A 17,003-nucleotide genomic window follows, 5' to 3' on the forward strand; every position below is an offset into this window, starting at 1 on the left:
AATAGTAACAAGTTAAACCTGGAACTCAATTGGTGTAGAAGTCTTCCCCATCTTAGATACTTCATCGCACTGCACATCAACAAGATAATATGAGACATAATAATTATTAATATCTAAAAATATTTGCATATTGATCAGGGGCGTAGCCAGAAATAATGTATAGAAGGGTCAAAGTTAAAAGAACAATACAATTTTAAATTAACATAAGCATAAATTTTGTATTTATAAAATTTCCATTAAGTAGTACATCCATAATAGTCCTCGACGGGATTTCATCTTTTGAAAGTATTGTATAATGACTTCATTATCAATACCATCAAATACATCTTTCTCTATATACACAACTAAACTATCATTCAACCATTAATCACTCATTCTATTTCGCAAACGATTCTTCACAAAATTCATTGTTGAAAATACTCTCTCTATACTAGCAGTGACAACGGGTAGAATCAATGCTAATTTCATCAACAAATAAACTAATGGAAACACTCTGTCCTTCTTAGTTTCAACCATCATTTTTGTCAGATCTCCAATTCCTTTCAATCCCATAAATTTGACATTAGAGTGTATATCTAAAATGTAAACATGAAGTTGAGAATCAAGTGCCATGAGTTCTAAGTTAGAAAACTCATCAGGATAAAGTTCGGCAAGGCGTATCAATTTCTATTTATCAAAAGCAACAAACGGTTCATTTGAACATAAACATGCCAAACAAATAAGCAATTTAGTGTTTACCTTATTGAAACGATTATTCAACTCTTGAAGCTGCATATCTAGGACATTATAAAATAATTTAATGCAGTAATAATGCACATTTGTGATAGCTTGAGCCTTACGTTGTGATCGCCCTTGAATAAAAAACTTGTCATCCATATTAGGAACATCAATGTCATGATCGGCACAAAAAGAATAAACTTTGCTTAATAAAGTCTCCCATCCATTATCCCTCATCAATTGTAAAGCTTGCTTACATGCTTCAACCAAATTCATAGCATTTACAATAACTTGATCTTCTCTTTGTAGTACTTGAGAAAGTTCATTTGTAAAGCCAAGTATATCTTTCATAAAAAATAGACTAAACACAAAGTAAAATGATTGCATCAATTTAAATATGTTTTTTGCATGAAATCTTTGCTCAGAGTTTGACCCATCTTTCGCCACAATTTCAAGAACATCAATAATCGATGAAAACATCAAGATTATGCTCATTAACATACCATAATGCAAGCCCCAATGCTTATCATTGGCACGTTGCAGATTAGTCTCTTGATTGAGACATTTTCCACTTGAAAGTTCACCATTAGAAAGAGTTTCAATAACTTTACAAGCTTGTTTATCTCTAAGAAGATCGCAACACTTTGATGAAGCACCGACAATATTAACCACAATTGCCACGACATTAAAAAGATCATTAACATCATCATGGTTCTTTGCCAAAGCCACAAAGCTAACTAGAGTTGATAGGCAAAACAATGAATATAATAAGCACATCTCTTCTCTTTCAAAACCCGTGTCTTCAAACCATTAAATTCTCCTTGCATATTACTGCTCCATCATAAACTTGCCCTCGTAGTCTAGAAAAACTCAACCTATGCCTTGAAAAGAAATTATCTAGTGTTGCCTTGAGTGAGAGAGTTGTGGTACTAGTAACGTGTTCAACACCTAGAAAACGCTCCACAACAAGTCTATTGTTGTTAACATAACATAAGATAATAGCCATTTGTTTCTTCCTAAAGATATCACGAGATTCATCAATCATTATAGCGAATAATGAATCTCCTAAATCTCTAATGATAGCACTTACAGTTTCATTTGAAGCAACACTTACAATGTCTTTTTGAATCTCAGGTGATGTCAACTTGAGATTATCAAGAGCATTCTTGAAAGCAACAACATTGTAATCTTCATTATGATTAGCAAGAAATTGTAGAAGCTTGAGAAAATTCCCTTGGTTGCTTGAATCATGGGATTCATCATAACCATGAAATGCAAGTCCTTGCCTTAGAAGAAAACGAATACAGTCAACTGTAGCATTTAAACGAGTTCGATACTCTATTCGTGCTTAAGAAGAATGTCTGAATATGTTGGTCTTGATTCAATAATGTTTCACACATTCTTCGAGCTTGGTTATGAGCACTATTAGAACGTCCAACATGAATATTCAATTTTTCTTTCTTTTTCTAATTTGAAAACCCTTGACCAACAAAGTGATCACCACCCCCTTTATCACCATCTGGCTTAAAAAGATAGCAATAAAGATAAAACGCAGCATCTTTGGCTATACTATATTCCAACCATTGTTCAAATTCACTAAACCAAGAAAAAACAAAACGTCTTGAAAATCCACCAAAATACCTAGAAGGAAACTCATGGCCTTTAGGTTGACAAGGACCCATTTCCAAATATATTCTTCGAATTTGATCTTGAATATTATGATCATAATATGAAATTCGGGGTCTTAAGCCTGGATCCGTAGGAAGATCTCGCAAATCAACATCCACATTTTTACTTGAATCACCAATATTTTCTTGTTGTTTAAATGATAAGATCATTGTTGACTTTCTTTTGAAATATCTCTCCATACTATTTCAAAACAATAATATATTATTACTTGATAAAGAAAAATGCAACAAAATAAGCTATGTACTTAGTAAAACCAAACAATAACAATAATCTATGTATACAATAATAATTATTAAGATAAGTGAAATTACAACTATTACAAAAATTTATAAAGCTAATAAGTTAAAGTATTCTAACAATACATACACATCACAACTCACAAGTATATCTCTTTCTTTTCCTAATTTGTTAAGTACTTTAACAAAAATTAAATTAAAGTAATAGAAATTGAATTGAAATAGATCTTAATGCAATATTTTTTTTAAATATATCTTATATTACATACATTGGCTAAAATTCAATTGATATCTGTAAAAAATCTATTCAAATAACCAAACACTTGTACAATTAAATCAACTTTTTCATAACACTTGTAAAACAATTAAAATTAACTCCCATTTGAATCAAACACTTTTTTATAACAAATATAAAAATGGGTAAAATAATGTGGTCCCAAGAATGAAGAACCCATCTTCTCTATAAAAAAAACAACACAAAATTGCCATTGGCCAACTCCAAAATCCATTTGAATCAAACACTTTTATATAACAAAGATAAAAATGGGTAAAAAAATATGGTCCCAAGAACTCAACTTCTCCATATAAAAAAACACAAATTCAGCTATAATGGTAAAACAATGTGATCCCAAAGCCAACTCCAAATTTCATTTGAATAAAAAACTTTTATATAACAAAGATAAAAATTAGTAAAACAATGTGGTCCCAAGAACTCATCTTCTCCATATAAAAAACAAAAAAAGGGCAATATGGAATGGGTAAAACAATGTGGTCCCAATGTCAACTCCAAAATAAGTTTAAAAATTTTCTTCTTAATTCCTCTAACTTCAATATATCATTACAAATAAATAAAAAATGGATGCAATTTGTGGTTCCAATGACAATTTCATCTTCCTAAATCCTAATCATAATTTAATATTAAACTTTTAAAATAAAATAATATAAACGTAAAATGTATTACCTGAAAAATTGAAGAAAAAAGAGATTTGTTAGCTTGATAGGAGGAGAAAATTACACTTGTGTGGATAAAGTCTTAAAGGAAAAGAATTGGCTTTATAGGTTATTGAAGAGGAAGAAGTCGTCTGATGGAAGGAGAATGATGAGTTTACTTTTAGCAGGAGAACACAGGGTTTACTTTTAGTTTCACAGCCCCCAAAACAAAAAAGTTTAATTTATTGGGTATAAATATATAGTACAGCTTTTTAATATTTTAATTTTATATAGGGGTTAATTTGTAAAAACATAGTAAAAAATTTTAAAAGTCAAGGAGGGTCAACTGACCCTCTTGACCCCCCTCCCTCCGCCCCTGATATTGATAATGTCTACAGTCAAATTAATTTTGTATGGTCAACCAAATTGGCATGATAATTAATGAAAAAAATTAGTTTTTTTACACATAAAAGAAAAAAGAAAATAGCTGGATAGGTAAAATATGAGAAATAACAATAGGAAAAAATAGAAAAAATAAAAACTTTCTTATCATTAAAGGCAACGCCTTATGTATGCAAATGTATTGCCGTATATTTTCTTCCCAAGTCCAATAAGCAACAAAAACCTTGGTTGGTAGGCATATGGAAATGATGCATGAGTGTTTTCACTTTCAAACATTGACACTTAAATAAACTTATCAATTTAACAACTAAAAATCACTAATGTATCCAATAAAATGTCAATGTCCTCTTCTCTAACATTTTCAAAAATTCTCCTATTGCTTTCTGATAAATAACTCAAACAATAGCCCAAATCCCACACTTGAATGATGATAAGCTTTTCTACACCCTCCAAAAGCACAAAAAATTTTGGTAAGCAAAGAAACAGAACAGGCCTAGGCTGCCAAGACAAATTGGCGTGCAACATACTTTATTCCACAGTTTTACTGCTCCTGGACAGAGACGAGTGACATTAACGATGCTTTTTATGCTTTTTGCACATTATACACCAGTAAGGAGATAAATACAAATAATTAAAAGACTATACATAAAATCTAGAAATGTGGTAAATATATTATATAATTACTTATATTCATGTATAATTAACAGGATAAGAATAAGGCTTTTTTTTTTTTTTTTTTTTTTTTTAATGCAAAGACACCTGAATATAGGGGAAGTAGATGTCCTTTAGTTTGCACGGCAGTTGAAATTTGTTCAAGCTTTTTAGCTTAGGCTCAAATATTTCCACCTGAAAATATTCTCCAAAAATAAAGAAATACAATCGAAGTACAGTATGATCTCCACAAAAGAAGAAAAAGAAAATTTAATGAACAAAGAAACAATCAAATAGCCATATTGCCAAGCTAATTAAGCACACTTATCATCAACGTGGGAAATAAATCAAATAGAAGAAACATGTCAATATCATTGACTTTAATAATTACAAAAAAATGAACAAGTTGTCCACAAAAGTTAGTATCCATCTAAAGGACCACAAAGACAATTATGCAGAAAATAATTCAAAGATTACATACCAATTTCAAGATATTTCAATGAATTAATCAAGGTAAAGAGAATAAGTCAACTTTTCAAACCTAAGACTGACAATTAAAAACCAACTTGAATCAATAAATAGGAACTTAACAGTGCTGACATAAGAAATATGACAAACTTTGTGTCAACCATCATTTCAGCGTCAGAAGTTTCACCATTATGATCAATGATATCTATTGCAGTTGCGAAAGTTGAATTGCAGAGAAAAGAAACCTAACAAGAAAATTTAAGTAGAGTGTAAAGCGTGTGAACTAAACTTTACTCTTCTTACTTACTGAGATATTTGGCAAGAGTTCACTTTTATAGGGTGAACAGTAAACAAAGTAAGTTAAAGTTTATACGGTAAGTCAGCAAAGTAAAACAGACTCTGCTTTTATTAAAACAAACTACATGAACGAACTGCATGAGCTAAATGAGTAGAGCTCATTTTTAGTCTATCCGAACATCCTTCCATAAACAAAACTTCCTGTGAGTTTTAGTCAGCCATAGTCAACTAAGTTCACCAAGTCCAAAACTGAATCCTAACATGTTCCCACAAGCTGAACTTCCTCAAGTGATACAGCCTGACAACACATGTAACTCTAGTCAACAGAACCTGAAGCAGAAACTCACAATTCCAGTAATCTAAAACTGAACCAGTTCCACAATTCCAGTTACTGAAATTTGAATCTGAAGCATAAGCAAAAATCACAATTCCAGTCAACAAAACAACAGCCTATTATAAATCATCTTTTAAGCCAAAACGCAAAAACAGCAGCCTATTATCAATCAACTGACTTAACCATGCTGCATCATTTTCCAGCCAAAACAGAATCAACTGAGGTTGCCTATTATCAATTAACTGACTTAACCATGCTGCATCATTTTCCAGCCAAAACAAAACCAACTGAAGTTGCCTATTATCAATCAACTGACTAACCATGCTGCATCATTTTCTAGCAAGAACAGAACCAACTAAAACTTCAGATTATCACCAATCAAATTTCCAGCAACCAGCATCAAAGAACCATCCAAAACTTTAGATTATCACGTTTCCAACAAACACCACCAAAGAACCAACCAAAACTTCAGATTATGCAAAACTTCAGATTATCAAGTTTCCAGCAAACACTACCAAAGAACTAACCAAAACTTTAGATTATCACCAATCAAATTTCAGCAAACAACCAGTCATCAAAGAACCATTCAGCAAATAAACCAAAATTAAAACTTCAGATTATCATCAGTAACCAAGCAGTAATCAAATCATGACTAAAATAAAATTCCATCAGAATCAACTATGTAGTTTCACAAACTTCAGCAGAGGGTGTAACAATCAGTTTCTCCCGCAGGATTGCAAATCTAGACAGTGAAAGTGCTTTGGTGAAAATGTTAGCCTTTTGATACTCAGTGGGAACATATTGCACTTTAAGTCTATTATTTGTGACTTGTTCTCGCACATAATGTGCATCCAACTCAATGTGCTTAGTCCTTCCATGAAAAACTGGATTACAAGCAAGAGAACCTGCACTTTGATTATCACACCAGAGGACAGGAACTTCAGGAAGAATGAGACCAATTTCAGAAAATAGGCTGCTAAACCAAGTAAGTTCAGTTGACCCTTGTGCAAGAGCCCTATACTCTACTTCTGTGGATGATAAAGCCACAACCTTCTGCTTCCTTGAATACCACTGTATCAGATTGTTTCCTAGAAAAACACAACATCCACTGGTTGATCTCCTGTCCTGAACACTATTAGCCCAATCCGCATCTGTATAGCATGTCAAATTAAGTCTATGACTGGGGCTAAACTGAAGACCATAATCTGAAGTTCCCTTGAGATATCTAAGCAATCATTTACAGGCTTGCCAATGTAGCTGAGTGGGGGCTTTCAAAAATTGACTGAACTTATTCACATCATAAGAAATATCTGGTCTGGACAGTGTCAAATACTATAATGCACCAACTGTACTCCTGTAGAGGGCTAAATTTTCAAATGGTTCACTATCTTCAAGGGTAAGTTTGGTCCCAATTGCCATTAGAGTTGAGCAAGGTTTGCTGTCAAGCATGTTAGTTTTAATCAACAAGTCTTTGGCATATTTTTCCTGTGTCATATGAAGACCTGACTTTCTTCTTGTCACCTCAAAACCTAGAAAGTATTTGAGTGAACCTAATGCTTTTAAAGCAAATTGATTATTCAGATCAGTGACAGTTTGCTGAACTAAGCTGAAATCATTGCCGGTGAGTAATATGTCATCAACATACACCAATACATGCATTATCTTCTCATCCTTTTTGTAAATAAACAGACTCAAATCTGCCAAGGAATGACTGAAACCCCAACCAAGAAATGCTTTCTTTAATTTATCAAACCAGGCCCTTGGTGCCTGTTTTAGACCATACAAAGCCTTGGTAAGCCGACATACATGATGAGGATGATGAGGACTCATAAAACCCTCAGGCTGAACCATATAAACTTTTTCAATAAGGTCACCATTCAAGAAAGAATTATTAATGTCCACTTGTTGTATATCCTAACCATAACTCACAACCAAGCTTAGTATAACTCTAATAGTGGGAGACTTCACCACATGACTGAAAGTTTTAAGATAATCAATACCAGGGGTCTGCTAGAATATTTTGGCCACCAATCTGGCCTTAAACCATTGAATAGAGCCATCAGGATTGGTTTTGATTTTAAAAACCCACTTACACCCAACCGATTGTATCTCGGATGAGGCAGGAACAAGTTTCCAGGTTTTATTAGACAACAAAGCATCATATTCAGACTGCATAACCTACAAAAGTACCCTTAGATGTATGAAAGTTGAATTTGTGTTGACTATAGGGTCTAAGAAATGGATAGACAACACAGCCAAAAATTCGTATAACAGAGTAGCTAGGGATAGCTTTCAATAACATTTGAAATAGGGAAATATTGTCCAACACAGGGGTAGGAAGTCTATTTGTAAGATAGGTGGCTATTTGGAAAGCATACCACCAATATTTAAGAGGCATATATGCTTGAGGAAGAAGAGTTAAACCTTGTTCCACTATTTGCCTATGTTTTCTCTCTACCCTCCCATTTTGTTGATGAGTATGGGGACATGGATGTCTAAAATGGATGCCATGAGCTTTTAGGTATGGAACTAAGGTCTTATACTCACCCCTCCCAATTAGTTTGAACACACTTTAAGGAGGCAGCAAACTGTTTTTCAACTAGCTTGTGAAACTGTGTAAAAACATAAAATGTTTCAGATTTGGTTTTCAAGGAAAATAGCCATGTAAATCTGGTGTAATCATCCAAGAATTGAATATAATATTTGAAACCTTCGGGAGAGGGGATATGAGAGGGTCCCCAAAGGTCTAAATATACCAGTTCAAGTGGTTTGGTGGCATGAAATGTGGACTTAGGATAGGTGGACTGATGCATCTTGCCAAATTGGCATGCTTAACAAAAGGTAATATCAGATATTTTATTGGGTGGTATTTGTAAGTGTTTAAGTATTTGTGTGAGTATTGATTTATTAGGATGACCTAGCCGTTTATGCCAAATCATAGGATCAGTCTTTTGCACAGGAAAAAGTTGAATAGAAGTATCAGTTTTATTGATAATAGAAGTGGCACTAGTAAAGGTTACATTACTAGGTTCAAGAAAACCATTACAAGCATTATAAAACTGACTCTTAGCAGGAGTACAGGATGAAGTACATTCATTGTGAACTGAAGACAACTTAGGTTGTTTATTCATAGGATTACTAGGATCCTTATTGGAATAACAAGGAAATGAAGCAAGACAGTGACTTGGCGTGGAATTGAAGGATGAAACCAAAATTGCAGTTGACTTAGGAGTAGAGCAAGCTGAACTCTGAAGCTGATATAGGCCAGACTTAAGTGTTCCTTGGAGAAGAATGGCTTGTGAAGACTTGTCCTTTACCACACAATGATCAGTGAAAAACTCAATAAAGACATCATTATCTCTAGTTAATTTAGAAACACTAAGTAAATTTTTGGTGATATGAGGAACAAATAAGACATTCTTAAGATGCGACACTTTATTAACACAAGATAAAACTATAGAACTAGTATGTGTAATTGAAAGCAACTCACCATTTCCCACCTGAAGCTGCTTACTGCCCTTGTAGCTGGAACTTGAAGTCAATTAGGAAAAATCAGAGGTAACATGGTTTGTTGCACCAGAATCCATGTACCAAGCAGTGTCTTGAACTGAGGATGGAGTAGCAATGTAATTGATTGCTGTAGGAGGTTGACTATGATTCTGTGACTGAGCCATGAAGGCTTGATTATGCATCTGTGAAGTACCAGAATTAGTGTCCAAACTTCCTGAAGAATGACCAGTAGCTGAGGGAGACTGTGACTGAAAATTATTCTGAAGCTACATTGAGGGGACTGTATTAACACTCTGTGAGTAGTTTTGAGAAGGAAAAGAAGCATAATGCCCTCCATAGTTAGGGTCAGGTGGTCTTGAAAATACTCCAGGATTAAAGTTGCTCCTAATTAGAAAGTTGTTCCCAGCAAAATTCACATTGAAATGATGATAACAGTTTAACGCCAAGTGACATGTTTTCCCACAAACTTGGCATATGAATCTATTTCTACCTCTTGCATGACCTCTGTCTCTGCCACCAGTATAGTTTCCAGAAAAATGTGGTGTGAAAAATTGAGTTTGCTAGGGTGTGTATATAGGTGAACTCTGTGTATTTGGGAAATAGGATGAACTAAGACTTGGAGACTGTGATATCGGTGAGGATTGGTTGTTAAATTGAGTAACACTACCCTGAAGTTGGGATGAAGTCTATCCAGACTGGAATTTTTTTGCATCATTATCAGTAGACAAATTAGGAATATTTGCTGAGCTACTATGAAATTCAGCATGTACCATAGAATTCATTGCACTATTTGCCTTTTCCAACCGTAATTCAAACTTCTGCAAAATAATATGTGCTTCTTGAACTGTTATAGGATCAACTCTGGATTCAAGCCTAGTGGTAACATTTACTACTGCTGCATCATATTCGGAATCAAGTCCGTCTAATATTTAGTTTATCAGTTCATCATCAGTAATAACAACACCGCTTGTAGATAAAATTTTAGCATATCCTTTCATCTTTAGAAAATAGTCATGCATCCTCATACTTTCTTTCTTTGTATTTTGCAGGAGACTTCTAACATGTGTTTTTGCTCTAGACTCAGTTAAAAACTCCTTCTCTAGAGTAAGCCAGATATCATTGGCAGTTTGACATTTCGAAATTACAGAGAACATTGCCTCCAAAATTGAAGACAATAACCAGCTCATTAACAATTTATCTGTTTTCTTCCAAAGAGTAAACTCTGAGTTAGGTTTTGTTGTTACCTCTGAATTTGAGTTGTCCAATTGAACTTTGACGAACAGAGCTGGACACGATATCAGCCCCGTTAGGTGTTCTTTGAGATCATGAGCTCCCACGGCAAAAAAAAATTGTGACTTCCAGAATCGGTGGTTATCGCGCGTCAGCTTTGGTGAAATCATAGGAAGCGTGGATGAAGCAACTGACGAATGATTAGTGAAATTGATTGTGTAGAAGACCTCCTTAGAGCTTGAATTCTTGTTTGATTTATCAAGAGATGATGGATTTGAAGAGGAATCAGCCATTTTCGACGTTAGTCGGTGGCTCTGATACCAAGTTGCAAAAGTAGAATTGCAGAGAAAAGAAACCTAACAGTAAAATTTAAGTAGAGTGTAAAACGTGTGAACTAAACTTTACTCTTCTTACTACTGAGATATTTTACAAGAGTTCACTTATATATGGTGAACAGTAAACAAAGTAAGTCAAAGTTTACACAGTAAGTCAGCAGAGTAAAACAGACCTTGCTTTTATTAAAACAAACTGCATGAACGAACTGCATGAGCTAAATGAGTAGAGCTCATTTTTAGTCTATCCTAACAATTGCTGACTCATTATTTGTTTGTTCAACTAAAATGGCCAAATATAGACAAAAATTAGGTGGCCTTATCAACCTCCATAATTCAAAGTAAATAACTAAACACCAGCAAATCAATTGACTCAAAAGAACAGTATTTATCCAACAACTCAGCAAAATCAAGGAGATGTAAAACAGGAAAATCTGCAAGAGTACTGATAGAACTAGTTATAAAGGTTTTATATGATCTTATGTAACATTCTTATAGAACCTCGCAAAAGAAAACTTTAATAACATTCTAGTGCTTATATATAGCTTAAGAAATTCCATATCTTCCCCTTAAACTCCCTGATGTGCCTAAAAAATTGCACTGATATTAGCACAAACCAATCAGAGTTGTACCGTCTAGGAGTTGTCACGTTGTCCAAGACAGAAGGGATACGGCTGTCACCAACCCAGCAGATTCAAGTTTTGTCTATGAGTGGATGAGGATCGCACACTTGTCCCAACTTTATCAAAATAAAAAGATAAGAATAAAGGAGTGGTCCTTACGTGTCAGGGCAACTTGCAAAAGCATTCATTACATTGACCTAAAAAGTGTATAAATGAGCACCTCTCTTCACGAAAATTGGGGTTAGGCATATGAGGGATAATCATAGATTTGAGTTTTATTATCTTTCTCAGTAAAGAAAGTTTTTCTCCATCTTTGTATGTCTTACGGACAATATCATAAAAACAGTCAGAGAATAGCAAAATAACAGTGGATGTATGATTCGCTTTAAGCATCCGAACTACTATAAAAACTCCTCTAGCCAATCTTTTATTTACATTTTAGCATCATATTCAAATTTCTTAAATTTATCACGTGTAATTTCTAAGTCCGTTTAACACTTTACACGTGCGAGTCGTTGGTGTCAAAATCAAGCATCAACACTCCCATATAACAATCTTAACATATTAAGTTTGTATGGACATAGATTTTAAAGCTAGAAGGTTTGGAAATTTACGCTTCATTAGCATGTCACAATATTTATATTGAACATCAAATCAAGGTCCATTGATTGTCCTAAGCCTCAGAATATTTCACTGACATCCATCTCCCAATGGAGAAAAGGAATTCATAAATCAAAGTGATAAGCACATTAAACCTTCACCGATCAAAGTCCTAGTAAGTATTCCAAATAATGAAACAAACCTGACAACACAACAGATTATGAAGGAAAAATATTAAAGAAACAAATTAGGGATATTTGTGCTACAGATGTTTTGCAACTACACAGTCTAATTGAACTCATAAAATGCAGATTGTTCTACAATAATTTAGGTAATAAAGGTATATAAGACAATAATATTTAATTTCTGACAAAAAATTGTTAAAACATAGCTCAGAAAGAATTAGAGCTTTACATAAAAACTCATAAATCTTGTTTTATACATCAATATACTAGTGTTTCCTATCAAAAAAAAAAAAANCCTCTCCGGAGTCTTCCCCACTCCTACCATACCGACCCGAGCCACTCGGCCCAGCTCCACTCGACCCTGGAGCAGCCACACTAACTGCGGTCGGTATGCCGACCGGAACGCTCCCTTCGGGCATCATCACCATAGTCGGCGTGGATATCTTATGGGCTCCAAAACTCTTCCCGGATCAAAAGTTATAGTTGTTTTAAGTTGACATGTTCGTTTAAGACCTCTAAACTGTGCGTTTTGACTTCTAATGCTCAGTTCTCTCTAGGAATTCATCTATTAGACATTTTATGTCAGTTATCAAATCGTGATCAGCTTCGGATCGCTCCAAGCTCTCAGATCACAGTCATAGCTCCCAGCACCTGATCACGCCAGGCACAGTTCGAACTCTTTAGTTCGAGACCACAACCTATAGTGCAACAACCATTCAGATCAAAGACTTGAGTTTTTGAAGTGCAATTACACACTCCAAAAACTAAAGGGCTTCTGTTGCGCCGAAAATACACATTGATGTCAGCACCACCAATTAAAGCTCAATAAGCACTTAAAGGCAAAGGGTATTAGCTGTTAAAACCCAAACCGCCTCAAAGAGATATTATATAACACTTGTCTCACCTTTATCAAAATAAAGAATCAGGATGAATGAGAGCTCTCCATGTGTCAAGGCAACTTGCAAAAACACTAATTACGTTGAGCTCAAAGGTGTATAAATGGGCAACTTTCTTCATGAAAAGGAGGATGGTTAGGCATATGAGATCTAGGCATATGTTTGAGCTTTATTATTTTTTCTCTATAAACAAAACATTTCTCCATTTTTGTACGTCTTACAGGCAATATCAAAAAAATAGTCAGAGAATAATAAAATAACAATGGATGTAGGATTCGCTTTAAACATCCGAACCATTATAAAAATCTCCATTGTCAGTTTTTTATTTTATGTTTCTACATATATCATCTTAGCTCCATAATCAACTCTCATAATCATATCACGTGTAATTATTAAGATCTGCTTAGAACTTTGCATGTGCGAGGTCGTTGGTGTCAAAATCACGCATCAACAACATATAAAAATATTATAATTAGAGAGAGAGAGTTTCAACACAAGTATTGTAGATTCATAGTGAGGGATTTTTTTTTTTTTTTTAATGACTGAGGGTGTCCGGACTAGTTTACACATACCTCAATTAATCATTCAAGATCATGGAACTACCAATTGGGTAAGAGTTTTAGTGGCCGTCCTTATTAAGGGTCGTGAGACTTGAACTCGATAGACCATGTTAGATTCTACTACTTGGGAGACCGTGTTAGATCATTCTCTTACTCTTTTACTATTAAAATAACTCAAACTTAGGAGATCATATTAGATCCTCTTTTGCTCTTTTATCATTAGGCCAGCCAGTGGTAGTTAGTAGCTAGGGATCTTGCGTTCACTTGGCAGTGTAGGTACCTTCATTGTATATTAACTACATTGTGAAAATGAAAGCAATATGTATCTCTAGAAAATATACAAGGGATTTAAATTCAAGTAATGTTAATCTTGAACAAAATTCTATGGCACTTGAAAGTAATGATATAAGATCTGTTTACATTTAATATTACACATACAAAATCATCTCACAAGGAAATGAATAGAGAGTGAGGTATATAATAAAACNACCCATCGTGAAACCACTTCTCGTATACGCAGACCCAACCTTCAGCCTCCCAATCAACACGTTCGTACGACCGCGGGGTCCGAACCTTAACAGAACCAAGGATATGATACAGGGTACGGAGGCGCCACACGTCACTGTCCCTCAGCACGGGCGGATAGTCCCTGGTCAGAATCCCACTGCCCTGCTGGCTCGGCTCCTTCCCAGAGCTACTACCAGACGTAGAGGGACTGTCAGCTCTGGAGTCTTCCCCACTCCTACCATACCGACCCGAGCCACTCGGCCCAACTCCACTTGACCCTGGAGCTGCCACACTGACTCCGGTCGGCACACCGACCGGAACATTCCCTTCAGGCATTACCACCATAGTGGGGGCACGCTCATACTCGTCCCCCAAGTCCACCTTGTGACTCGAACTCGCTGACGTATCACCCGACATCGGATCACTCGCCCGCTCCAACCGACCGACTCCTTAAGGAAAATCAAAGTCTAAACCACAGATCGCCCTTCAACGCCGAACGGTGCTCTCCAAACCGACCTCCTCAGCCTCGGTCGACCCGTTCTACCGAAGTGGAACCTTAGTCGTCCCACCTAGCCGACCGACCGAAAGGGTGAACTAGCCAGTCTTCACCACAAACGACTCTACTCTGGTTCGACCTATCCAACCGAACGAACCTCAGTCAAATTCAAAGACACCAACTCGTTCGTCCCGGACGACCGATCCAATTCAAACTTAACCCTAGCCGTCTACTCACCTCGATCACTAATCCCTCAACCTAAACTCACTCGCCCTGAGTGACCTATCCCCCCAGACCACCGCACGCCTCCTCGTCACTCGGTCAGACGCACCGACCGACCTAAACAACACCTAAGCCGACTTCTTCTTCCAGGCCCAATCCAAAAGAAAAAACCCCAAAAATCAAATAAAAATATATCGAAACTGCCGGATTTTTCCCCAATGCTCACCGGAAAATTCAAAACTACACCTGTTCTCTAAAAATCCTAACACCAAAACACTCGAAAATCCAGTTTCAACCTACTCAAAAACTTTATCCCACTTCCCAAAAAATCTTTCGAAAGAGAAATCTACCTACAGAGCAACAAAACGATCTTAAGAGAAGAAATTACCTTGGAAGATTGAAATAGAACCACTTTCGCTCAAGAACCTGGGACAAAAACGCAGAAAAAAAAGGAAGAAGGATTTTTTGGAAGAAAACGCAAAACCAACGTGAAATGGAAGATGAACAGTCTGCTCCCCAATTTTGTAAAGAAAAAGGCAGACACGTGGCAGGCTATGATTGATCAGTTGTCAGAAGTCTCTTCGTTTTCCCGCTCTCGAAACGACGAATCAATCCCCACCATACACGTGGCAGCGATCCTAACCATCTGGGAAATCGTGGACCTGTACGGATTCCGCATCTCGGTCGACCGACCCTCCCGACCGACTCAGCCGGAACATCCAGAAATATGTCCTGACACGCCCAATATTCGCCCCAATAGCGCACTAGGCCGTTCGATCCATCCCACCGATCGAGCTTCTCAGGCCAGAAGCCTTCTCAGACGTCTCGCGTTCAACCGACCCGGAAGGCTCGAACGGTAGACGCACGAGCTCGGCGTTGCCCGAGTTAAAACCTTCAGGAAGCTATCAAGCCTCGTCAATTCGCCCATCCGAGGCGAACGAGGAGTCAACATGTTCGGTCTCCCCATCTATCTGGTCGTCCCTACAGCCCGACCGAATGGATCTTGGTAAACTTACTGGGCTTCGCCCGACCTGGCAGGAAAAATAACCGCCCCTCGGTGTTTCCGCGATAATCGCGCCAACGTACCGAGCGACCGGACCTAGCTTTCGGTTCTTCGGCTCATCGAACCGGTCAGGCACAACGCGTGGCAGCATGCTCTTGTTCAGGAACGGATACCGACCAAGACCCAATCAAATTACTTGCGTCGGTCAACTCTCTCCCATGATCGCACGTCCATGAGGAAAGAACGAGCTCGCCTTAAGCATAACCTACTCTCTAACTTGAGATACTCTCAACTTAGAGAGTGGGGGACAAACTGTTAGGGCCAAAAATCGTCCTTGGCCCAAATAGGGAAGAAGGACCAGGCCCAGTCCTGCAAAGGCCCAAGCCATGCTAGTTCTATTCTAAACATGAGGAACAAACCGGCCCAAACCGAGCGGGCACAAGCCTCTCAAACCTGGCCCATGTCCTAGGTCCATGGACGAATCCAAAGCCCACAGCCCTGTCATAGTGCTTTCCTATTCCTAATCACCTTCCAATTCGAAGACGCCTTCCTAATTTTGACCATTTTCCTACTTAGCAAATTCTCTTAAACAGAGTAACCTTCCTATTTGGACATGGGTAAGACAACTCACCACGACCCTAATTCTTCTAGGGTTTACATCAGAGTCAGATGAGGACTCCTGTTTCCACCAGGATTGGGAGACTAGACGACCACTATATAAGCAGAGGCCTGCCCTCTCACAAAGGACATCAACATTACACCTTCACACCCGAGACTCTTCACTCGAGAGTTTCACTGATTCGCCGTAGTCACAGTCCCCGACTAGACTTCCGGTAATCTCTTATTCCTTAGCCCTCACTATATTAGCCCCTTTCAGCCTTACTGACTTGAGCGTCGGAGTGCCTACGGCAAACACCACCCCGGTGTTTCCCGTTCGCTTCACGCGTGTGTTTCTCTACGTGTGCAGGTGCAGCGGATCGCTAGTGGCCTTGACCTCACGGGATCAGACCCCCCTTCCGTACAGGTAGATTTTTACGTCTACAATGGTACATGATAATTTTTTTTTTTCCCTAAAGAAAGCTAATTTATATATATTTATCTATTTCGTGGTCAAA

The 17,003-nt window shown here is 36.9% G+C and overlaps 1 protein-coding gene across 1 annotated transcript; it reads right to left on the bottom strand.

The window, feature by feature from the left end:
• Positions 1-12: 12 nt before the first annotated feature.
• Positions 13-6,047, bottom strand: LOC116124787. The gene is made up of 7 exons (XM_031410531.1): positions 5,903-6,047; positions 5,721-5,794; positions 5,244-5,338; positions 1,648-2,003; positions 739-1,454; positions 421-666; positions 13-69 (listed from the first exon to the last, which is right to left on the bottom strand). Exons 1-7 carry the CDS (start codon positions 6,045-6,047, stop codon positions 13-15), a joined length of 1,689 nt encoding a protein of 562 aa, XP_031266391.1.
• Positions 6,048-17,003: the final 10,956 nt, after the last annotated feature.

Source organism: Pistacia vera, unplaced genomic scaffold (genome assembly GCF_008641045.1).
Source record: "Pistacia vera cultivar Batoury unplaced genomic scaffold, PisVer_v2 Contig156, whole genome shotgun sequence".
Taxonomy (NCBI): Eukaryota; Viridiplantae; Streptophyta; class Magnoliopsida; order Sapindales; family Anacardiaceae; genus Pistacia; species Pistacia vera.

Bases quoted from the DNA above. Each gene is read 5' to 3' on its own strand.
- LOC116124787 (XM_031410531.1), bottom strand. From the start codon at position 6,047: ATGGTTAGTCAGTTGATTGATAATAGGCAACTTCAGTTGGTTTTGTTT. The intron at 5,795-5,902 runs GTCAGTTGATTG...CTTATGCTTCAG, and splicing joins AAATGATGCAGCATGGTTAA to ATTCAAATTTCAGTAACTGG. The intron at 667-738 runs GTAAACACTAAA...TTTGATAAATAG, and splicing joins TGAATAATCGTTTCAATAAG to AAATTGATACGCCTTGCCGA.